The sequence below is a fragment of the Tamandua tetradactyla genome, chromosome 2 (genome assembly GCF_023851605.1).
Source record: "Tamandua tetradactyla isolate mTamTet1 chromosome 2, mTamTet1.pri, whole genome shotgun sequence".
NCBI classification, from domain to species: Eukaryota; Metazoa; Chordata; class Mammalia; order Pilosa; family Myrmecophagidae; genus Tamandua; species Tamandua tetradactyla.
In genome coordinates, this window is record NC_135328.1 from 184,895,174 (window position 1) to 184,918,646 (window position 23,473).

Genomic DNA, 23,473 nt, shown 5'->3' on the forward strand with positions numbered 1-23,473 from the left:
AGAAGTGAATGAAAGGGCAGGTAAGGAACTTTGGCTGGAGACTAGACTGGACAGGTAGATTTTAGAAAACCAAGTAAATCAGGAGGTAGCTGTTTTATGAACATGGAAGAGATCACTTCAACTTGAGGGGCTGAGGGAGAAGGCCAACCCTAGAGACGCCATGCTTGAGGGAGCTGCAGAAAAATAAGGGCAATGGAAGAGCCAGTGGGGCTGATGGGGGAAGGCTGGGTAGAGACGTCCAGGAAAGAATGGCCAACTGCTGGTAGCCTCCTGCCAGGACTAAAGAGGAACTGGGCCTCATCAGTGTCTGATCTCCCAGCTGGGACAGAAGCAGGGACTTGAGGAAGTTTAATGGTGGGATGCAGACAACTCCTTTAAAGGCTTTGGCAGTAAAGGGGGCCGGGAGAGGGGGCAAGTGTGTTCAGGGGCCCACAGATCCAGGAAAGGCTTTGGTCTGTTTTAATATGGAAGGGGCCTCTGGTTTATACACGGAGAGAAACGAACCAGTGGTCTGAAATGCAAGGTGGGTGGCGGCTGGACAGAGCCTCCTACAAAGTCTGCAGAACGCGGGGGTGGTTCGGCTTGGGCCCTGGGGGAGGAAGGACTGCTGTGGGGTGGGGACGGCCAGTCGAGGCTGCTGAGAACGTGGGGCAAGGGATGGGCGCCGGCTGCAGGTCAGGGGGAAGGTGCTGGGCCCTGGAAAGCAGGCTCAGGCGGAAACCCGGACTGCGCGCTCCCTCTCCATGGAGAAACGGGATGATCCTCTCCGTCCAGAATCCGGGTCGAGGGCAGAGGGTGGGCTCTGGCGGGTGGACCGAGCTAGGCGGAGCTGAACTGGAGGGCGCCGGCCTCTCTCTCTCCCCGGCCCTCTCAGGTGACAGACCCGCCGGGTCCCGCCCCGCCCCACTGCATATTCAGGAGCCCCAGCCCTCCCTGTCCGAGAGCAGCCAGCGCCGCAGCGCGGGGAGCCTCCACCCGTCGGTGCTAAGTGGACCGGACACCCGTCCTCCCTCGAACCCGCTGCCCGCCATGGCCACCGGGGCCGCTCCCCGCAGTCTCCTTGTTCTCCTCCAGGTGCTCGGGCTCGTCCTGGGGCAGATCGTAAGTCCCGCGGCCACTCCGGCGCCAGGGTCCAGGCTGTGGGGTCTGGAGTCCGGAACCTAGAACCCAGGAGTGGGGTAAAGGGGTCCCTCCTTCTACTGACAGCCGAGGGGACAGCTTAGGACAGTCCCGCGGCAGTTCCCCCCGAGGATGCAGATCGGGTGTACACCCCGCCCTGTGAAGTGGGGTGGATGGGCCGGGGAGCCAGAGGGACCCTGCCCGGAGATGCTCGATCTCGCCCGGGCCAGGCCGCGTGGAGCAGGAGCTGGCGCCGGATGCTGGCAGCCAGGACAGCCCAAGCGGCGGGGGACACAATGGTGCCCATTCACCGGGCTCGCGCGCCTCCTCCTTCACCGCCTCCCAGAGGGGGCGCCCGCGCCAGCCGGACGCCGCTGTCGCCCCGCGGCCGCCGTCCCTGGGGCTGGCGCGCCCTCACCCGACTTTCCCGCCCGCTGGGGGCTGAGGCGCCTCAAGCGACGCGAGCGCGGGTGGGGGGCTGGGAGCGGTCGCCATTTGGTGCCTGCTGCGTTTCACCCCTCGCCTTCGGGGCGCCGGCCTGGCATCTCCCCGCCTGGGGAGGGTATTGGCACCTGGCATGTGCGGGGCCGCTGCGTAGTCGAGGCTGCCCCCATTCGCCAAGAAGGCCACCCCAGGGAGGGCGGAGGAGCGGTGCTGGAGAGGGGTGCTGGGGGTGTGGGTGGGGGGATAGTACCTGCTCTTCCTCCCTGAGCCCCTCCCCCGGCCCTTCCCTCACTTTCCCTCGGGGAAATTGCATGGGGCGGCAGGGGGTGAGTGGGGGGGGGGGGGGGAGAAAGCACCTCTCGTTATTTAAAAATAATAAGAGCTACAATCATGAAGGGCCAGCCGTCGTTAGGCACCACCTGGCAAGGCGTCCCCTCCTACAGCCTATCTGTGATTTCTTTGAGCCAGCAGCATCTCCACCTCTTCCCCACCGCGAGAACCGAAGGGGCGGCCTGGTACCGGGGAAGGAATCCAGCAGCCCTAGAACCAACTCCTGGCTCCACCACTTACTCTCTGTGACCATGGACACCTTAATCTTTCTGAACCTGTTTTCTCAACTGCATATTGGGGCTCTAGAGACTCCGCCTCAGAGTTCTGGGCATGCAATAAAGGAGTATATAAATGGCTTAACAGTACCTGGTAAACAGTAGGTTCTCAATAAATAGAAGTTCCCGGCTCCGGCGGAGCTCTCTGAACCGGGTGAGATGCACCCCTGGGACTCCGCTCCCCAGCTCTCCTGCAGCTCCTGGGACGCCCCGCCCCCTGCACTGTCTGAGAGCTGCACCCCTGTGTGTTTTTTCAGAGAGGGCCGCCGGGAGAGCCAGGACCCCCAGGGCCTCCGGGGCCGCCGGGAGTGCCTGGATCTGACGGCATCGACGTGAGTTTGAAACCTGGGACAGGAGGGGAGAGAGGCAACGGACAAAGGGCAACTTTGTGAGCGTCGTGGGGAGGGAGGGTGGGGGTGGGTAGCTGGAGGAGGCGCAATGTCCCCCTGTCGCCAATAGACGGCGCCGGCCCGCACCACAAGGAGCTCGTTTGTTCTGCAAAAACCTCAAACCAGCCCTGAGACTCAGAGCCCGTTATAGCTGCTGGCGGATAGGGAGCTGCTGTTCGGTCTGCCGCCCACAGCTCACAGCCAGCTCTTATCCCCCTTCCTCTCCCCTCCCCTCTCCTCTCCCCTCTCTTTGAGGATGGGAGACGCCTTAACCCCAACTCCTCACCCTGCCCCTGGCATGTCTGGACACTTTTTCAGGGCAGCTTGAGAACCTTGGCCAGACTGCTGACCGGCAGGGACCAGACTCCTGTCTCTTCCCTTTGCTTTCTCCCTCACCCCCACACCCCTATTTAGAACCATCTGGGCATGCTCCCTACTCTCCCCAGCATGGTGAGAGTTAAATACCTCATTCTAGAGGCTCCCCGGGGAGGTCAGCATGATGTTTACCCGTCTGGACAGACTTCCATTCAACCTGGTGCCCCCATCCCCCAAACACAGGATGCTGGGCCCCTGCCAGGTGCTCTGGCTTCTGCAGGATCTGAAATGCCTGGAGGCCTCTCAGGGGCTGAATCTCTCTCCACAGGCCCCGCCTGTCCTCCACCAAGGGTCCTTTGTAATGGGGAAAGAGGAAACAGATTGAATCTGCCCCCTGAAGGCTCCTCAGAGGTTCCTTTGGTTCTCAGACCCTGCCCCAGCCTCTTGCTTTCCTGACTTAAAAAACAGAAGAGAGCCGCTTGCCCACCTCACTCACCTCCCTTTACAATTATCCAGAAGCCTCGTTTCTTCCTACAGTCACCCAAATCCGAGTGGCACTGGCTCGCAGCGGTAGCTTGCAGCTTACCCCCATTTGCAGGCCTCACAGGCCCCGTACTGGCATCAGTGTGTCTAAAGCCCATTTGCACGTCACTTTCATCCTCTCCGGCCCAGCTGTAGTTGCTGTCAATCCACCAATGATTTTTCGAGGAGAAGGGGGATGTTTTCTCCAGAAGTGTAAAGCTGAGGGGACCCAGGATAGAAGAGAGGACAGAGTGAGGAGAGAACTCGGGGCTAACCAGCCAGGGCCTGTATGTGCACACTTGGATAGCGTGAGTGTAGAATGCTGCCTTACCAACTTGTATCTTGCAGGGTGACAAGGGGCCCCCTGGGAAACCTGGTCCTCCGGTGAGTGCCTTTCCTTCTCTGACCTTTGACCCTTCCAATTCTTGCCCTCCTCTTGCTAATATTTGCTCCACTTCTGTTTTCAAGGGCTCTAAAGGGGATCCTGGCAAACCTGGGCCAGATGGGCCGGATGGGAAGCCTGGGATTGATGTGAGTCCCTGAGTGTTGGGTTGGGCAGCTAAGGGCCTTACACACTGATTTTCAGGGCTCCGGTCTTCTGTTCAGAGCTGGGCAGCAGGGTGGACAATCCACAGCTGTGATTCCCCTCACTCTTATATAACTGTGACCTGACTGGAACCTCATACACTCCCACCCCCAGGAGCATTTTGGAAGTTCCAGACAGGTTTTTAGTTTCTTCAGGGTGCAGGGTTATCCTTTTTGTCTGCAGCAGCCAGGACTTACTTAGCCTCATGTCTTTGGTCCCTACCAATCAGACTGAATACTCTGGGTGGGGCTGCCCTTGTGCCTATTCCCAAGGCCTCACCCACCCTGCCCCCTGCTCCTACCCCAAGTATAACCCAGGAGTAAAACATCATTTGCCTGGTACCACAGAGCTCCCAGGGTCCCCCAAGGTCACAGGCTCCTGGACACATCCAGTCCCAGGGGCACTGGGACAGTCATTTGGTTTGAGGTATACACTTGGGTCCGTCACTGAAAGATGGGGAAGTAGAGGCCCCCATGAGCTGCCTCTGCCCTTCTGGCTCATGAGGTGAGGCCATGGCTGTGACCAACCACCAGGCCCTTCCAAACTCTCCTATACCCTGAAAAGTTTCCAAAGCACAACACCTGCCACTACCATATCGATTTTCACATCCACCCAGAGATGTAACCATGACTAACCCATTCTGCCGATGAGAAAACTGAGACTCAAAATAAGTTGCCAAGGGCAGACTTCAAGAAAAGGACCAAAGCAGACCTACCTGTGGGTCTTCCTGGACTCCTAAACTGGGAGGCCTGAGGCCTGGGCTCTTACAAAAGAGGATTATCCTGCCTGCTTGCCTCTGTGTTGATGTCACTAGGCCTGTGTGGGGTATAACAAAAGGGAGCCTGAGCCCATCCACGAGAAGCCCCTGGACCTGTCCTGCCCCTTGGGATAGGGAGCAGGTAACCACTCACTGGCATTACTTACTCTTTCTTCCCCAGGGTTTAACTGGAGCCAAGGGGGAGCCTGGCCCCATGGGAACCCCTGGAGTCAAGGTAAGAGGTTTGCTGGGGTCTCCCTGTGGGCAACCTAGAGCCAGAGATTGGAAAGGACTGATAGAGAAGAGCAGGGACACAGGAAACTCCCGGCACTGAGCCTCTCTCATTGCTCTTGTAGGGTCAGCCCGGGCTTCCGGGTCCCCCTGGCCTGCCGGTGAGTATAACCTGCTAGGGCTTTGAGGGACCCTTCGTGGATACCAGGATCTGGGAAGGGAGCCATGAATCTAATCTCTTTTCCTTCTGTTCCAGGGCCCTGGCTTTGCTGGACCTCCTGTAAGTCCTCAAGGATGGGGCAGGGTCCCAGAGATCCTCAGGGAAGAAAAGGACAGGAGAGCCTCAAGGGGAATGGCCACCATAGAATGGAGCTAGCATGCTGTGCTGCTGTCAAGGATGGGCAGACTTGCCTGGCCCTATGACCAGGCTATGAAATTCCCTGGTCCTTAAAGCCCCAATCTGCCAGTCTCTGGCAGTTGGTCACAAAGGAGAGGGGAGAGAGGGGCTTTGGGAGGTTGTCCCTACCTTCAGGCCTGGGTGGGGTGGGATGACCTACCAAGGCATCCCACCCAGCAATGTCTCTGCTCCCTAGGGGCCACCTGGGCCTGTTGGCCTCCCTGGTGAGATTGGAATTCCAGGCTCCAAGGTAAGCCCCAGCCACCCCTCTGCCTGCTCTGCCTCTTACCCTCTGCCTCCAAGCTGGCAAGTTGGGGTAGTTTCACCCCAAGTAGTTTCTGGGCCTGCTTTTGGCCACCATGGAACTCTTCTAGGCTTGGGGCAGAAAACCCTCCAACTGAGCCACCAGGCCTTGATCTTCCTAAGACCCCAAGACTCAGGAGGGGAGGGGAGGGCAGTGGCAGGAACTGGAGGAGGGGCAGGATGGCCTGGGCAAGGCTGGAAGGGAGTAAAATTTGGGGCCTTCTTATTTGCAGGGTGATCCAGGGCCAGAGGGACCATCAGGGCCTCCTGGTCCCCCTGGGAAACCTGTAAGTGTCCTCAGTCCTCCCAAATGATGCCGTGCAGCTGGGGGAGGAGGTGGGTCATTGGGAATGCCTCAGTGGGGAAAGGTGGGGTTAGGCTCCATCTTTATGCATCTCTCTCAGGGGCGCCCCGGAACTATCCAGGGCTTGGAAGGCAGCGCGGATTTCCTGGTAAGAGGCAAGGCTTGGGGTCAGGATAATGTGGGGGAGGGGAGGGTCAGCTGGAGGGGGACAGTCATGGAGATAGTGTTAGTGGGATGACGTTCAGCCAGGTGGGGTGGGTTTGAGAGGGTTTGGAAAGTGGTGAGATGTAAGGATAAGGGGGCAGCTGTAGGATAATTGGTGCTGGGCACTGCCCAGCTGTCCCAGGGCAGGCCATTGACCACAGGGCCTGTGGGTTTTTATTTCAGTGTCCAACCAATTGTCCAGCAGGTGTGAAAGGTCCCCCAGGACTACAGGGAGTGAAGGTGAGAAGTCCTGGCCCCAACTTTGGGAGGAGGGACCAGGTGGTCTGGAGGGGGCCTCACACTGAGCTCTCTCCTTCCCTTCAGGGGCATCCAGGCAAACGTGGGGTTCTGGGGGATCCAGGTCGCCAGGGAAAGCCGGTGAGTGCGGCAGCTGAGAGCCATGGGAGGGATATGTGTGGAGAGAGTCCTACTGAGGACTCCCCAGTTCTTTATCCCTTCATCTTCCCTGTGGGTCTCTGGAGACAGAACCTGGAGCTGGGAGGCAGGAGGCCTAGGTTCCAGGTCAACAAGTCCCTGAACAGGTTGCTTCGCCTTACTGGACCTCAATTCCCCATCTGTAACAGGGGGCTGTATAGTTTCTAGGGGTCCCTCCTATCTGCTTTTGTTGGGAAAGGGAGATGGTACCTCTGGTTGTCTGTATATCTGTCTGGTCTCCACACGCCTGCCTGATTGATAGTTCATTCCTGCCCCTTAGGGTCCCAAGGGAGATGTGGGTGCCTCTGGAGAGCAAGGTATCCCTGGACCACCGGTAAGGAAACCTTCCCCTGCGGCCCTCCTCTCCTCTTCCTGGGTGGCCTCAATGGAGTCGTTTCCTGGCTCTGGAATCCAGCTCGTAAAAGAGACATCGGTGCCCAACTGGGAGTGTCTCTGGGTGGGGAGAGGAAGACTGGCTGTCATAAATTAGGGGCAGGAACCAAGGCTGTCAGCCAGAAAACCTGGCTGAAGTCCAAGTTCTGCCACCACTGTCCCTCTGAGTGACCCTGGTCAGTCCCACCCCATCTCTGAGTCTCAATGTCCCATCTGTGAGGTAGGGACATGCCTCAAAGGGGCATTGTGAATGTTGGAAGGGGATGGCCAGTGAAGACATCATGAAGTGGGCCTTGCAATTGCCGTTGATGTCATTTTCTTGTCTTGACAGGGTCCCCAGGGCATCAGGGGCTACCCAGGCATGGCGGGACCCAAAGGAGAGATGGTAAGTGACCTGGGAGTGGCCTGCAAGAGCTGGCATGACTAGCCTCCGGCCTCTGGGGTCCAGCCAGGACTGACACACAACCATTTCCTCTCCCCAGGGTCCTCAGGGGTACAAAGGCATGGTGGGTTCTGTCGGTGCCGTTGGGGCGCGGGTAAGTCTGCTCGTGCCCTGCCCTCCCACCCCCACCTCTTCCAGCCCGGGGTCCTGGGGCTGCAAAATGGGTACAGGTCCCCTGAGCCCACGGAAACTGGACCTCTTTTTGTCCCTCTTGCCAGGGTGAGGAGGGTCCACGAGGGCCACCAGGCCGAGCTGGAGAGAAGGGTGACGTGGTGAGTCCTCAGGCCCCCCCTTGTCCATCAAGTCTCCCTTGTGTGGAGCAGGACTCAGCTCTGCACAAGACTCCTAGGGTGTGTGTGGCGGGTGTTGTGTTATTGTATGTCACATGTATTGTGTGGTATGTGTCGTGTGTCACATGTGGGGGTGATGGGTGTTGTGTCATTTGTGCTATGTACATTGTATTGTGTGTATCATGTTGCATTGGGTGTCGGTGTGTAAGGGTGACAGCTGTAGGGGGATAGTGTCTGCGTCAAGGGCCTAGTCACCCCATCCAGCCCTTTTGGTAGCCTGTGGCTGACCAACTTTGGGAGAAACCATGGGATCCGTCCCACAGTCGCTGGGACCAGACAGTAAGATTCCAGCAAATCAGCCACGAGCTGAAGGGATTTTGTCTGGGTCCCAGTTCTCTTGACTCTTTATTATGATTATTATTTTTAGCTTTCTGTTATGCAAGTTTTAAACATGCACAAATGTAAAGAGAATGATTTAAATCCTATATTCCAGATTCCACAGCTATTACCATTTTGCCGTACTTGCTTCTTCCATCCCTTTTCTCCCCTTCCTTCCTTCATGTTATCGTTTTTGCTCTGCTCTGGTATTTTCAAGCAAAATCTTAACATTTTGTCATTTCACCCCAAAATACTTCTGTATATATCTCTAAAAAATAAGGACCTTTTCTCACATAATTTCAATATCATCACACCTAACAAAATTAACAATTATTCCTCATCATCTAAAAAACCAGTTTTTTTCCCAGTTATTACAAAAAAAAAAAGTCTTTCCACAGTTCTTCAAATCAAACTCCAAACAAAGTTCACATGTTACATTTGATCATGTCTCTTTAAACTCAGGGTCCTGGCTGGGGTCGCATGTGAATTCTGGCTCCCATCACTTCCTCAGTCCCAGCCCAGCCCAGCCTCCTCTGGCTACTTGACGCTGACATCTACCCACTCACCATGGCTCCAGAGTGGAAAGGGCATTCCTGGGCCTCCGTCCTCCAGTCCCTGCACAGTGTGACCTGTGCCACAGGGATTTGGCACCCTGAAGGTGCCCTGATCTCTGTCTATTTTGCAGGGAAGCGAAGGTGTTCAAGGACCCCAAGGAATAACAGGCCCAAAGGGAGCAACTGTAAGTGTTACAGGCTCAGGCCCACCCAGACAAAAGGCAGGTCCAGTTAATTTTGTCCAAACGCCCAAAGGGAAAGACACCTGGGAACCTGGACTGAACTCTCTTGCAGGCAGGCTGGCTCTATAACCTCAGGAAATGCCTTTCCCTTTTCTGTACTTTAGTTTCTTGATCCATAAAGCAGGAATGGAAGCTTGTAGCAATCTGGGAGACTTGTCATTCACACAAGGGAAGGACTGTGACTCATTCCCCTGAAATGCTCCTCCCACGAGAGCTCCCCAGGGGGTGGGGCTTCCCAAGGTGACCAGACCCACTCCATACCTGCACACTGCAGCTGCCACAGAGGGACATGGGTGGGTGACCCAACGCTGGGCATCTCCCCGGTGTGAGTCTCTCTTGAACTTTCCTTCTGAGCAGGGTCCCCCAGGCATTGATGGCAAAGACGGGACCCCAGGCACACCTGGCACAAAGGTAGGAGTGGGGGTTGCTGGTGGGATGGGGACAAAAGTCAGGACGCTGCCCAGCTCATGGGCATGAGCCCCATGACAATGTTACTGGAGGTCTAGGAGGCTGAGGTCCTCAGAAAATGTCCCTTCCTGCCTCAGACCTCAATTTTCCTCTGGGTGGAGCTCTAATTTGTATCTCTGTTTCTTTGTCTCTCCCAGGGCGGTACAGGACAGGCAGGACGGCCAGGAAACCCAGGCCACCAGGGCCTAGCAGTGAGTGTCGTATGGAATCTTGTGGGCTGCCCCACAGACAAATTGCTTCTTCTGCTCAGCTTCAGAGAGACCAGCACTCTGTTGCCACTTCCCCATGATGGATAAGTGGATACTAGAGTCAAAAATCCTCATATCAGGCCTCTTGCTCTAGTCTTTGTTCCCAACCCAGGTCCCATTGCCACTTCCGTGGCCCCCACCCTGGTTGAGGCCTCATCCTCTGGACGATTTCTTCAGCCTTCTCTTTGGCCATTCCAATCCTGTGTTGCTCAAGTGGAATCCAATCATTTCCCTGCTACAGCACCTTCTATGGCTCCCCATTGCCCCCAGAAAAAAAAGCCATCCAGACCAGTAGTTCAATAAACTGTTATTTAGTATCTGAAGTACACTACATGGCAGAGAAATGGTCATGAACAAAACAGATACAATCCTTTTCCTCATAGCTCACCATCATCTGACCCCAACCTGCTCTTTCTGCTTCATCAGCCATTGCCCCTTTATGTCTTCCCTCTTGTCAACACTGCCAAAAATACCTTGGCTTTTCTGTCTTTTTTTTTTTAATCTATGCCTTTTAGTTTGTTTTCTAAAATATTTTTATTAGAGAAGTTGTGTGTCTAGAGAACAATTAAGCATAAAATACAGGATTCCCATATACTATCTTTTTTTTTTTTTACTAGGAAAGGTGTGGGCTTATAGAAAAATCATGCATAAAGTACAGAGTCCCCCTGTACCACCCTCTTATTACCACCTTGAGTTAGTGGGGTACATTTGTTACAACTCATGAAAGAACATTTTTATAATTGTACTGTTAACTATAGTTCATGGTTTAACTTAGGGTTCACTGTTGTTTTATACAAACCCATGGATTTTTAAAACATTTTTATTCTAGGCCTTGGCTTTTCCACTCCATTCATTTGCTTGTCCCTTTGCTTGGAATGTGTTTCCCCATCTCCCTGTGCCTTCTCACCTTCAGTTCAGTCTCCATCCATGTCTTCCAGGGTGGCCAGTTCACACCTTCCAGGGCAGCCAGTACTGCCAGGGGTACTGAGTGGTCACAGCTTGCTTATAAGCACCTGTGTAGACTCATGCTCCTAAATGAACTCACATACATGTGTGCATGTGTGGGCCTGCATGCCCATGAGCACAGAACTGTACTTAACTTTTCCCTATGGACCACAGGTTGTACTGTGTGGGACATTCTCTATCCACTGCTCCTCTCTCACCCCGGCTCCAAGGGACCAGGGTTGGAGGGCTCAGTCAGGTTCATGACGCCATCTTTCTGCTTAGCTCCCACGAGATGGAGGAAGTCTGGATTGGGGATGGGATGCAAAGCAACAGGCTCGCGGGGTCTGCCATGCCAGGGTAGGAACTGATGTCAGCTTGTTTTTGCAGGGTGTTCCAGGCCAGCCTGGGACCAAAGGGGGCCCTGGAGACAAGGTGAGAATACCCCAAGCTGGGGAAAGAATGGGCCCCATCTGAGCTGGGGTATGACTTAAACTGCCAGGCCCAGGCCTCACCCAAGGCTCAGCCTGGACACAAGCCCCTTGAACCTAACAACCTTTCATTCCTGTCCCAGCCCAGCTCCTCAGTGGAAACAGGATGACATAGCTCTAAATCCAGAAATGAAACAAACTCAGGAGAATCAGTGGAGCCCAGAGGCCATGACCAAGAATATCCTCTCCCTCTCCTGAACTTAGTTGGTTCTAGAGTCTGTTTAGGATTCATGGGCTTCCCCAAGGCCAAGGGCCTGACTGGGCCACCCAGCCTGACCTTAGAACTGTGTTTTCCTGCAGGGTGAGCCAGGTCAACAGGGTCTTCCCGGATTCTTTGGTCCCCCAGGGAAGGAGGTAAGTGATTGCCCACTCTACTGACACAAGGGTCTTGCTTGGCTCTCCCAGGCCTGAAGACCCTTCACTTGTTCACTCAGTGCATGGTCAGGGTAAGGCTATGGGGTGGAGCCCTAGTCTAGGCTCTGCCACTGATCCAAGGAAGTACATTTCCTCTCTCTGGTCACCTGTTGCCCTATGCACATTGCAGTGAGGGTAGGAGCTGGTCCTGTCCTGGGATGTGACTTCCCTGAGGGACAAGTGGCTGAGGCTGAGAATCCAGCAGACAGAATTATTCACTCATCTATTCATCCCAGAAACATTCATCAAATACCTTTAACTGTGCTAGATACTGAGGAGATAAGGCAGTCTCCTACTCACAAAGAATTTACAATTTCATGGAAGAGACAGACATTAAATAAATGATCACATGACCACATTGTGTTGGGTTCTAGGAAGGAAAACTAATGCAGGTAATAAGGAGTCCAGGAAGGCTTCCTGGAGGAAGCAAATTTGCTGGGACACAAGGGTGTGTGTGGAAGGGATGTTCCCACCAGGCCCACTGCTTACCCCTGTTTCTCTGTCCTCTAGGGAGAGCCAGGGCCTCAAGGAGAAATAGGTCCGCAGGGTATCATGGGGCAGAAGGTAAGTGCCTGGCACAGAGGTGATCCTCAGGGGTCTTTGCAGGGGTCTTTCAGTAGCTAGAGCTACTAAATCCAGATCTGGGTCCTCTTATTGGCTCCAGCATCTGCTCAGTCCTGCCTAGTCCGCCTGAGGCTTCCCCAACCTAAGCCTGAGTCTGCTGGTCTGTGAAATGGAGTAAAGGGCTCTCATTCTGGCGACAGCAGGAATGGATAGTGTCCTGATCATGCAGGGTGTAAGGCCTGGCTAGAGGAGGCTGCTGCTGCTGAGATCCTGGGTGTGACCTCTCTTTTCATTTCAGGGTGACCAGGGTGAGAGGGGGCCAGTGGGGCAGCCAGGCCCTCAAGGCCAACAGGTGAGCGCAGGCCAGCCACTTGGGAGGTAGGAAGCATCTGTGGACACCTCATTTGATTTATCCTGCTTTTTTTTTTTTTAATTCCCCAGGGCCCCAAGGGGGAACAGGGGTCCCCTGGAATTCCAGGGCCCCAAGGCTTGCCAGGCATCAAGGGAGACAAGGTACCAAATGGGGCTGGAAAATAGCTGGAGAGTGGGGTCAGTGGAACGCAACTATCCCCTTCTTGAGCCTCTAATTTACCCCCCTGGGGGGTGGGTCCCTGGGCTCTGGTGCGGTGGGCCAGGCTGGAACTGGAGGGAGTGCCCTGAAACCAGGGTGGGGAGGACCCGCAGAAACCAGCTCCTTCCAGGAGAGAAGAATTCACCTAATCCCATTTTCTTTTCTCCAGGGCACCCCAGGGAAGACAGGCCCCCGAGGCGGAGTTGTGAGTACCAGCACCTCCCCTTCCCCCACTCTGCCACCTTCCGTCAGGGCATCAGGGTCTCGTCGGGGCATCAGGGTCTCAGGTCTCTCCACAGACAGCTCAGCCCCTTCTCCCTGGTCCCCGTGGCCACCGTGCAGCTGACCAGCTATTCTCTCTTTGCAGGGCGACCCAGGGGTGGCTGGCCTCCCTGGAGAGAAAGGCGAGAAGGTGAGAGGGCTGCATAGGGACGGGCCTGGGTAAGCAGAGGAGGGCCCTATGGTCCCCACCACTTTGTGACCGTGGTTCCTTGTTCCTGCAGGGGGAGTCTGGCGAGCCCGGGCCCAAGGGACATGTGAGTTCTCCCCTCCCCTTGTCCCTTCTTTCCCCACCTCCCACCCACCCCTGTCCTCCTTGGTGCTGCCCTGGGACGTCTTCTTCAGGCTCCACCACCCCGGGCCACCCCTGGCGCTTCTCCTCCTCCCATCCCCTCCACCACCCCACACCCCCCACCCCTCATCGGGCCCTGAGTGCCATCTCATCCCTCCTATGTACCCACCCTCGCCCCCTGGCAGCAAGGAGTCCGGGGAGAACCCGGCTACCCTGGCCCCAGCGGAGATGCAGGTGCCCCAGGGCCCCAGGGCTACCCTGGGCTCCCTGGCCCTCGAGGACTGACTGGCGACCGAGGCCTGCCCGGGATGCCCGGGAGACAGGGCGTGACGGTGAGTTGGCCAGGTGGGAAGAGGGCTCTCCTAGTTAGGAAATCTCAGTGGACGTACTGCTTATCCCTCAAAGGCTGAGAGTTCCCTGAGGCTGGTGGCTTCTGCAGGCTGGTTCCAGGCCCAAGATCAGAGAGGATGGGCCCATGCAGCAGAAGGGATTTCCGTCAGACCCTGAAAAGTACTTTTCATGAGGAGCCAGCTCTCTTTCTGGCTTCCCAGATTGGGGCAGGAAGGGGGTCGCAAGGTGCAGGAGTAGTCAGCCCTGGCAGCCCAGGCCTTCTTCCTGAAAGGCCTTCTCTGCTTTCAGGGCCGGGATGCCAGTGACCAGCACATCGTGGACGTGGTGCTGAAGATGCTGCAAGGTGAGGGGAAGGGGTGGCAGCGCCTCCTCACAGTCCATTTCTTGGCATCACCACCTTTTAGGAGCCTCTACATTTCCTTGTCTCCTGGCCTGAGAATCAGGAGTTCTGGGAGCTCATCCCAGCTCTGCTCCAGGTGTCTGCAGGACCTAAGATAAATCACAGCCCTCTCTGGATCTTTGACTTCCAGTGAAATAAACACAGGGCTTTTCTGACTGCAAACCTAGGGGCTAGGGGCCATCAGGATGCTCTGTCTTCCCTGGTTTTACTTAGGGTTGATAAATCTCACAGACCTTTCTATTTCCCTCCCTCCCTCCAGAGCAACTGGCAGAGGTGGCTGTGAGTGCCAAGAGAGAAGCCCTGGGTGCAGCTGGGATGATGGGCCCTCCAGGCCCTCCTGGGCCCCCTGGGTACCCAGGCAAGCAAGGGCCGCACGGACACCCTGGCCCCCGGGGTATTCCTGGCATCATAGGAGCCGTGGGTCAGATTGGCAACACAGGGCCCAAGGGTGAGTGTGCTCCTCTGCAGTGGGCAGGAGCAGAGGCCAGGCAATGGGGATTTGGCCTGTTCAGTATCTTCTTCTCTCTTCTCCTTCACTTTTCCCCTTCTCAGAATGAGATATAGCCACCTTCTGCCCATTTTCTCTCAGCCAGGTTTTCCAGAAGACATTCCTGGGCTTTCTTTCCCAATAGCAAACTGATAGAAACAAATAAACTGTTTCATAGTTTTGGAGTCACAAGATCTGGATGTGAACCCGGACTGTGCCATTTTCTCATTATAGAGTTTGGACAAGTTACCTATTAATTTCTGTGGGCCTTAGATTTAGCATTCATAAAATGGGGATATTAATTGTCTCAACCTCATACATTGTAGTGAGGATTACATTTAGAGGTAATTTACATAAAGTTCTGTTTGGCACATAGTAAATGCTAGCTATTGTTATTAGCAATATACTTTATCCAATGTATAGTCCTCCATCTGATGTCTGAACCTTCATTTATTTAACCAGCCCTGCATGGTCGTTCTTAATTTTCCCCTGTTAAAAACTAACACAAAACAGGAATAATGGCTGTATGTGAAATGGACATTAAATAGCCAACAAAGTAGGAAAACCATCTTCCAATCCTGGAAAACTAAGCTCCTTTTTTATCTGCAGGAAAACGTGGAGAGAAGGGTGACCGGGGAGACATTGGGCGTGGGCATCCCGGCATGCCTGGGCCCCCCGGAATCCCAGGTAAGATCTTGGCCTGGCCCAGCTTCAGTTCTTTCCCTTGGTTCTGGGATCTACTGACCGCCAGACATCTGGTCCCTTCCCTGGAGGCCTCACACTCAGCCAACTCAATCCCAGACGTTCAGTTTTTGCATTCCTCTGGGGCACTCAGGAGCCTTTCAGTACAGTCTGGTTAGGAACTGGACAGCTGAAGTTCTGAGAACTTCCTGCGATGCACCAAAATCTGCTTCATGGAGGGGAAAGAAGGGACATTTGTGCTCTAAACTTACTAATTGGGAGTCAAGAGTTATGGATGACCACATATGGCTCTCTCAGGATCTCTTGTGGCTAGGGTTGCATCCTTTCTTTCTATGGTATCCTTGGCTTCATTTCTCCACCTGAAAAAAAAATGAGACTTAAGAATTCTAGGGCAGAGACTGGAGATAGCCCTGATGTCTTTTTTTTTCTTTTTTTAATAAGGGAGAATTTAATAAGTTACAAGTTTACAGTTCTAAGGAAGTGAAAATGTCCAAATTAAGACACCAAGAGTTTACCAACACTCAAGAAAGCCAGTGGGTCAGGAACACTTCTGCCCGCTGGGGAGTCACATGGTTGGCATCTGCTGGTGCTTGCTCCTGGGCTCTTATGCCTTCAGCCTCTGTTCCTATTGGGGTTCCTCGCTTTGCTTCTCTAGGGCTAGCTTTCATTTTATGGCTTTCCTTGGCTCTCTCCAGGTTCTTGCTTGCTGAACATCTCATAGCAACGTCTGCTGGGCTCCAAGCATCTCCAAACATCCATATCTCTCTTCTCCATATGTCCACATCTGTATCAGCTCTGCTGTAAAGTCTCTGTACTTTACAGAGACTTTACAGTCTCTGTAAATGAAGCTTCTGTCATTTCTGGCTCTTTCCAAAATGTTTCCCCTTTTAAATACTCTAATAATCTAATCAAGACCCACCTAGAATGGGTGGAGTCACACCTCCATCTAATGGAAAGGTCACACCCAGAATTAGAAGCGTCAAATACCTGTGGAGATAATCTAATAAAAAATTTCCACCCTACGCTATTGAGTCAGGATTATAAGAAACAGTTGCTCTCACAAGACTGGAAGCCCTGATGTCTTGACCTTCTCCCTTACACAGGACTCCCTGGCCGGTCTGGCCAGGCAATCAATGGCAAGGATGGAGATCGAGGGTCCCCAGGAGCTCCAGGAGAAGCAGGCCGACCTGGCCTGCCAGGCCCCATGGGTTTGCCTGGCTTCTGTGAGCCTGCAGCCTGCCTCGGAGCCTCAGCCTACACCTCTGCTCGCCTTATGGAGCCTGGGTCCATCAAGGGGCCATGAGCGTGAGGCCAGACCACAACCCTGCAGGCAGCCTGGGAGGAAAGGACAAGGTCCCCCCCTGGGTGGACATGTATCCCGCCTCTCAGCCCAGGAAACTAGCTTTTCCAGGACCTGTCTGGGGCCCAAGAGTCCTGAGGAAAAGAAAATTCTAAAACATGGGGGAAGGAAAGGGAAAGTATCCAAGGGAAATGTGAGACCACCAGACAGGGCAAGCTGGAGAGTCTAAGCTCCAAAGAGAAGCATGGGAGCTTTCTCTCCCAGAGCACCGCTCAGATGTTACCAAAACAAATGTCTTCTTAACCTGTGACATCTCCCACTGGTCACTTATTGTTGGAACAAGTGAACTAGGTCTCTGCCAGCTCCCAGACTCACCCCCCAGACTTAGTAGTGGGTGGCTGCTGATGGGTAATGACCTTGATGTGACCATCCTTAAGCCAGCCCCACTGCTTTCTCCCTGCCTCCCATCTGAATATTTAAATGCCCATTGTAATTCTCTTCCTCACCCAAACCCCAGTTCCATCCAGGCCTGTAAATAAAAGACCCCAACTTGGATACCAACCAGAAAGTGAGTTTCTGGGCTGAATTCCTCTTGTGGTTTGGGGGTGGGAGGATATACCTGGGTCTCCATGGCCTGAGCAGAATGTTCAGGAGCTCCGGAACGGGAGGGCAGAATGTGGGTACCTTCTGGGCACATCCTGAATTGTGAGCATTAGGATGGCATGGCCTGGCATGTTTGAGAAACATCTGTGGGAAGATCCTGGGGGTGGAGTCAGGACAGTGATCTGCTGTGTAATTTTGAGCAAGTCCCTTTTGAGCCGTTGTACAGCTGTGGCAAGGCCTCAACAGTGTCTTGTTTATCTTGGTATAGCAACACAGTGTCTGCCAGAGCCTGCCATGTGACTTTTGGCAGCACTGTGCAACCCTGGGGCAGGAGTGAGGAAGGATTAGGAGACCTGATTCTTGCTTTCCAGGGGTTCTCAGGCCAGTGAGAAAACCAGACATGGGCCTGGATGATAAGAGCAGAAATGACATTTATCATGCCACTTTCATTAGCGGTGCATCTAGGGGAGATGTAAAGCTGACTCAGATCTGACCTGTGCCCTTAGAGGCTCCCAATTCCCAAGCTCTGCAGGCTAAGGAGACAGCTCCCTGAAGGTTAAAGCAGCAGCAGTAGCAGCAGCAGAGAAGGCATGGCAGATGCCTCTGACCCATATAAAGATGAAGTTCAGGGAATGGCCAATCCCTTTGTCCCATTGTTGGTTTGGGCGTTTATTGCCTCATTTGAAGCACCCTGTCAGCCCTGGCTCCTCCTAGAGGCATGGAACTCCAGCCTGGGGTTGGAGCAACTGCCAAAGCCTGAGCCCTCCCACGCTTCACCCTTACTGGGAACCTTCTCCAGCCAATCAGGGCAAACAATGTATCCCACTATCCCAAACTCATCCCACCCCCCACCCCCAACCCACACACCACTAGTACAACTCAACCCTCTTACCAGAGACAGACAGGAAGGATGGAAAGGGAATGAAGGATGGGTAGCCCTGAGGGCCACAGAGGTGGCTTTGAGTTCGGTGCTTTGGCAATCCTGAATTACGGCATTCCAGACCCACAGAAGAACCCGCTGCTGCTGTGGCTGGCAGGGGAGTCCCTGAATGCAGAGAATCTAGGACCCCATGAAAGAAGAGAAAAGGATGGGAGCTGAGGATGCAGCTGGAAGTCAAGCTCTGTACAGACTCCCCTTCCCCTGGCTGATCACTTTACTTGGTCCTAATGCCTGAGACTTTGGGCTTAGAGATCCAGTCTACTTGACATTTCCACATGCCCTCTCCTTGCCGCCTTTTGTGGTGACTGGGGCCAGCTGGTATTTCAATTACCACAGAGAAGTTGATGCCCAAATCTCACAAGTCATTTCTCATGACTCTCAGGCATTTGAAGGAGGCTGAAAAGGAGGATGATTCCTAGGGACCAGTAGAAGCTGTTCCAAGACTTCCTGCTGGGTGAATTTCACTCAGGAATAGTTCAAGTATTTCCTGTGATCTACAAGTCTTCTATATGCATCTGCACCATCATCTCTGTGCCGGGAACCCGGTACACTCCCTCCTGCATCATACACGTTATGCCCTCTTCTTAGCATGCTCATCCCCCAAACATCGTCGTGGCAGTGACCTCACCTCAGTCTTTATTCAAAAGTGACATTTTCATCCCCACCCCAACACTCCAGATCCCCCTCCCCTGCTTTATTATTTCTCCTTAGCACTTATTACCAGTCAACATACCGCACTAGAATATAAATTCCATGAGGGCAGAAACTTTGGTCTGTCTATTTTCCAGCACTTAAAACAGTGCCTGGAATGTATTAGGTGTTCAGTAAATATTTAATAAATGAGAGAATACTATGTTCAGGATGCTAAAAGGAAGGCTTCACTAATGATCAACACAGGAAGGAAGGGATTTGGTCTCAGTTTGTATGTGGCTGAGGTACATTCCAGTATGGCCCAGGCATCCAAGTTATTCCTACTACTGCCTTATAGGGACACAATCCTCAACAACTGGGCCTTGGGAATCAAAATTCTAATGTGACAAAAATGAAGCAGGAACCCAACTCCTTGTTTGCAATTAGGAAAAAGAGGACTGGTTTAGTTTCACAGCTGCTAAAACAAATACCATACAATATGCTGGCTTAACAACAGGAATTTACTGATTCAGAGGCTAGAAGGCTTGCTTCCTCCAAGGATCAGTATCTTCTGGCTGGCAAGCAGTCTCTGGGACTCCCTGGCTTTCCATGGACCATACACATGGTGATGTCTTTTTTTTTTCCCCTCTTCTGGGTTCTATCGACTTCCACTTCTGGCTGCTCCTGGTAACTTTTCTCTGGAAAGGCCTCTAGTAATAGGATTAAGATCCATCCTGGTTCAGTTGGGCTACCCCCTTAATTGAAGTAACCTCATTAAAAGGTCCTATTTACAATGGCTTCACACCCACAGGAATGGATTAAGAGTCAAGTCTTTCACATGATCTACAAACCACTACAGGGATCTAGGAAGGGCATAGCAACAAGACAGTCCAGCCCCATCCCAGAGGTTCAGAAGCCACTCCACTCCCTAGAATGCAGCCTGCGAGGACTCAGGCTCTGAGTGCCATACCTGCCCCTAGCAGGGCTCTAGGAGTATGGATGATAGAACATTATTTCAAGTAACTCAGCAAACCGCTATGCTTCTACTCCAGATGCCCAGCACCAAATCCACCCCATTAAAAATTCATCAGCAGGGGTACAAGGGTAGTTCAGTGATAGAATTCTCGCCAGCCATGCAGGAGACCCGGGTTCAATTCCCAGCCCATGCACTACCTCCTACCCCCACCAGCCAGAAAAAAATTTCAACAAATGGTGCTGCAGTAATGGGATAATTACATGGAAAAAGAATGAAATGGGACCCCCACCATACAGCATACCCCCCCCCAAAAAAATTCACCAGTGAAAGGGGCAACAAACTGCTTTACTGCTTTCAGCCAGAATTCTGGTGTCTTATTGACAAACAGGGTCCCTAGTTGGCTGCCAGTGTTTTGAGCAATTTTGGAAGTGGATACTGATATGGAGACACTGGGCAAGCTTAGAAGCTGACAAAGCCCTCTGTAGGTGAACCACATGACTAAGCAGTAGGGCAGAAGTAGAGAGGCTGTGTATCCTGGTCAGGCAAAAATATTCCCAGAATAAATAGCAGGCTTACTTCTCATCCACAGAGCAAGGGCTTGCTTTGGTGAGAGGTCCCATAGCCAGTTGCCTTGCTTCACAAGGTCATGGTCAATTACCTTCAAGTGGATCTAGCTCTAGGTGGATAAGAAGAAATGAGTCCCTGCTCCCTTTGCAGGGGATAAGCACCTCCAATTCCAGCTGTCCAAAACTGAAGTCATTTCCATTCCCCAAATCTGCTTCTTCAGACTCAGTGACTACTAGTTCTACCATCTACCAGGTGCCCAGACCTGAAATCTGCCATCATGCTTAATTTGTTCTGCTTTTATTCCCCATAGCAATTTCATCTCCAAGCCTATCAATTTCTCTTTTTCACTCATTTATTTAGCAAATACTTATTCATTACATAAATATTGCCCTTTGTCTCCCCTACTAAAATGTAAGTGCTGTGAAATTGGGATTTTGTCTGTTCTGTTCTCATGGCCAAGAATAGTGTCTGATATTTAGCAGTAACTTAATATTGACTAAATGAACTAATGATTGTACTATCAGTATTGAACTAATGATTGTACTATCAGGATAGTATCCAAATGTTATATTTTGGCACAAAACACCCTTAGATTTGCTTCATTTTTCTCTCTAGCCTCATCTCTCAATTTTAACTTTGTTACAGTCTCTAAAATGCCCCATATTGCCATGTTTTTGTACCTGCTGTTCCATGGAATTACCCTCTCCCTTCTTTTTCCGTCTAGATGATTCCTGCTCCTTTCAAAACTTGATCATGTTCTCTGGCAATCCTTTCCATACCCTAAATGCCAGTTGGGTTAGGTACTTTTCTCCGTACTTTGTGCTTATCTAAGTTATAGGAATTATACTAAATTGTCAACATCATTATTATTAACAAGTACCAGTCAGCGAGCTCTTATTATCAACTACTTGTGCTAAGCACACTGCAAACATCATGTCATTTTATCCTACCACAGCCCTGTGAAGCAGGTGGCACCCCTATTCATCATGTTAAGAAATAGAATACCTCTGCTGACACCACTTCTGCCTCCAGCTACTACACAATACTTCTTTCCCCTTTATAGGAATAAAGGACAACTACATTTATCTTCTATCTTACCACACTGTCCTCCTCAGATTCCTTTGGTGATTTCTCATCTGCCCATATGATGAAGGTTGAAGTGTCAGTGTCCAGTCTTTGGACTGCATCTCTTTTTCTCTTGCTCTTCTTGTGAGACTGAGTGTGGGTCTCTGCTGCTGGCAGATTAGGCACTCGGCAGTGGCCATAGCCAGGTCAGCCTTGGTGAGTGGAAGTCCATGTTGCTGAGCCCATGCATAACCTCCGTCTCTACCACCATGCCCACTTTGTTCATGAGCCTACTGGGCAATGGTAAGAGTGGCTGAGGAAAATGGATGACTTGTATTCACAGGATGGGTCATCTTATTCACTTGATTATTAAAACCTTCCCCTGCTGCAGTCACCCACTGGTAAGCATTCACACAGGACACAAATATCTTCATGTTCTTTGCCCATTCAGAAAGGTCTACCCACATACCTCTTCCCAGACCTCTGTGTCACCAGTTTTCTAATCATGTTCCTTCCACGTCCCTGATCATCCAGCCAAAGCTTTAGCAACAGTCAATTTATATATAGTATATATATATATATATATGCAGTCAGTATATAAATGCACCTCTGGCCAGTTCCCCTTCAAAGCAAGATGAACAACCAGATGCACTGCTCAAACTTCTGCCCACTGGGAAGATTTCTTCTCATCACCGTCCTTTAAGGACATCCCAGAAAGGGGTTGTAGAGCTGCAGTTGTCCACTCTAGGTGGTCCCTGCATATTGTGCAGAACCATCTGCAAATCAAGCCCAAGTTTTCTCTTCCTCAGTCAACCGTTTGTAAGAAAATCCCTCAAGGGGTCATAGCTCTGGTCTAAGAAAGAGAAGATAATATGGCAGGAGTGGGGGCCACGGGCATTTGGTCCACTTCCTCATGTAAGTTATTTGTGGCTTCAGAACCGGCTCAAGCCCTATCTTTTATATACCATTTCTGTTATGATGGAGTGCTTCTGTCCACACCCAACTTTATGGCTTGGTGGGTTAGACAACACCCAGCTCATGGCAGGCAACTCAGGTTTCAATCAGCATTATATCATCAATATAAAGGACCAGTGTGATGTCTTCTGGGAGGGAGAAACGATCAAGGTCAATGTGAACAAGACTGTGACATAGGGCTGGATAGTTGATATACCCCTGAGGCAGGACAGTGAAGATATACTGCTGACCTTGCCAGCTGAATGCAGACTGTTTCTGGTGGTTCTTACTAACAGCTATTGAGAAAAAAGCATTTGTTAGATAATAGCTGCTACTAGACACTAGTTGATATATGTTGCTTTGCTCAAGCAATGTTACTACCTCTGGAACAGCAGCTGTAATTGGAGTCACCACCTGGTTAAGTTTAGGATAATCCACTGTCATTCTCCAAGTCCATCTGTTTGCTGCATAGGCCAGATAGGAGAGTTGAATGGGGATGTGGTGGCAATCACCACCCCTGCATCCTTCAAGTCCTTAAAGAGTGGCACTAATCTTTGCAATCTCTCCAGGAATACAGTATTGCTTCTGATTCACTATTTGCTAGGTAGAGGCAGTTCTAGTGGCTTCCACTTAGCCTTTCCTACCGTAATAGCCCTCACTCCACAAGTCAGAAAACCAGTGTGGGGATTCTGCCAGTTGCTGAGTACGTCGATTCCAATTATACATTCTGGACTGGGGAAATGACCACAGAATGGGTCTGGCGACCCACTAGACCCACTGTGACATGGATCTGAGCTAAAACTCCATCGATCACCTGACTTCCATAAGCCCCTACTTTGACTGGATGAATCAGTTTTGGGTTTTCTGGAATTAGTGACACTTCTGAGCCAGTGTCCAATAATCTCTGAAATATCTGATCATCTCCTTTTCCCCCAATGCAGTCACCCTGGAAAAAGACCATAAGTCTCCTTGGGGAAGGCTGGGAGGAAGATTAACAGTGAATTGGGGGCAGTGTAAAAGGTCATTACCCAAGGGTACCTGGCCCTCCCCACAATCAAGGGGCTCTGGGTCTGTAAACTGTCTCAGATCTGGGAATTGATTAAGCAGCTATGACTCTGTTCTTGTAATTCAAGTTAGACTTCTGTTCACTTGACCTAAAATTCTGCTTATACAGCTCAAACAAGAATTTAGTAGACTGCCAATCTATTTTACTTCTAGGTACCCCATGATCTGCTAGTCAACATCCTAAGTCTCTGTGAGTCAGATTATTTTGACTGCTGCTTTGAGTCTGTTGTCCTTTATGGTAGCCATGCCCACCT

At 52.1% G+C, this 23,473-nt stretch overlaps 1 protein-coding gene across 1 annotated transcript; it reads left to right on the top strand.

Annotated features, from left to right (window-relative positions):
• Positions 1–632: 632 nt before the first annotated feature.
• On the top strand, positions 633–16,981 carry COL9A2 (collagen type IX alpha 2 chain). The gene is made up of 32 exons (XM_077150136.1): positions 633–1,101; positions 2,426–2,500; positions 3,743–3,778; positions 3,863–3,925; positions 4,919–4,972; positions 5,094–5,129; positions 5,225–5,248; positions 5,562–5,615; positions 5,902–5,955; positions 6,073–6,120; positions 6,360–6,416; positions 6,501–6,554; positions 6,892–6,945; positions 7,336–7,389; positions 7,487–7,540; positions 7,665–7,718; positions 8,800–8,853; positions 9,268–9,321; positions 9,516–9,569; positions 10,959–11,003; positions 11,360–11,413; positions 11,984–12,037; positions 12,336–12,389; positions 12,479–12,550; positions 12,778–12,813; positions 12,976–13,020; positions 13,112–13,144; positions 13,365–13,511; positions 13,819–13,873; positions 14,190–14,378; positions 15,027–15,104; positions 16,223–16,981. Exons 1-32 carry the CDS (start codon positions 658–660, stop codon positions 16,420–16,422), a joined length of 2,439 nt encoding a protein of 812 aa, XP_077006251.1. The 5' UTR covers positions 633–657; the 3' UTR covers positions 16,423–16,981.
• Positions 16,982–23,473: the final 6,492 nt, after the last annotated feature.

Coding starts and splice junctions, on each gene's coding strand:
- COL9A2 (XM_077150136.1), top strand. CDS start 658: ATGGGCGCCGGCTGCAGGTCAGGGGGAAGGTGCTGGGCCCTGGAAAGC. Junction 6,946..7,335: donor AAGGTATCCCTGGACCACCG/GTAAGGAAACCT, acceptor TTGTCTTGACAG/GGTCCCCAGGGCATCAGGGG. Junction 14,379..15,026: donor TGGCAACACAGGGCCCAAGG/GTGAGTGTGCTC, acceptor TTTTATCTGCAG/GAAAACGTGGAGAGAAGGGT.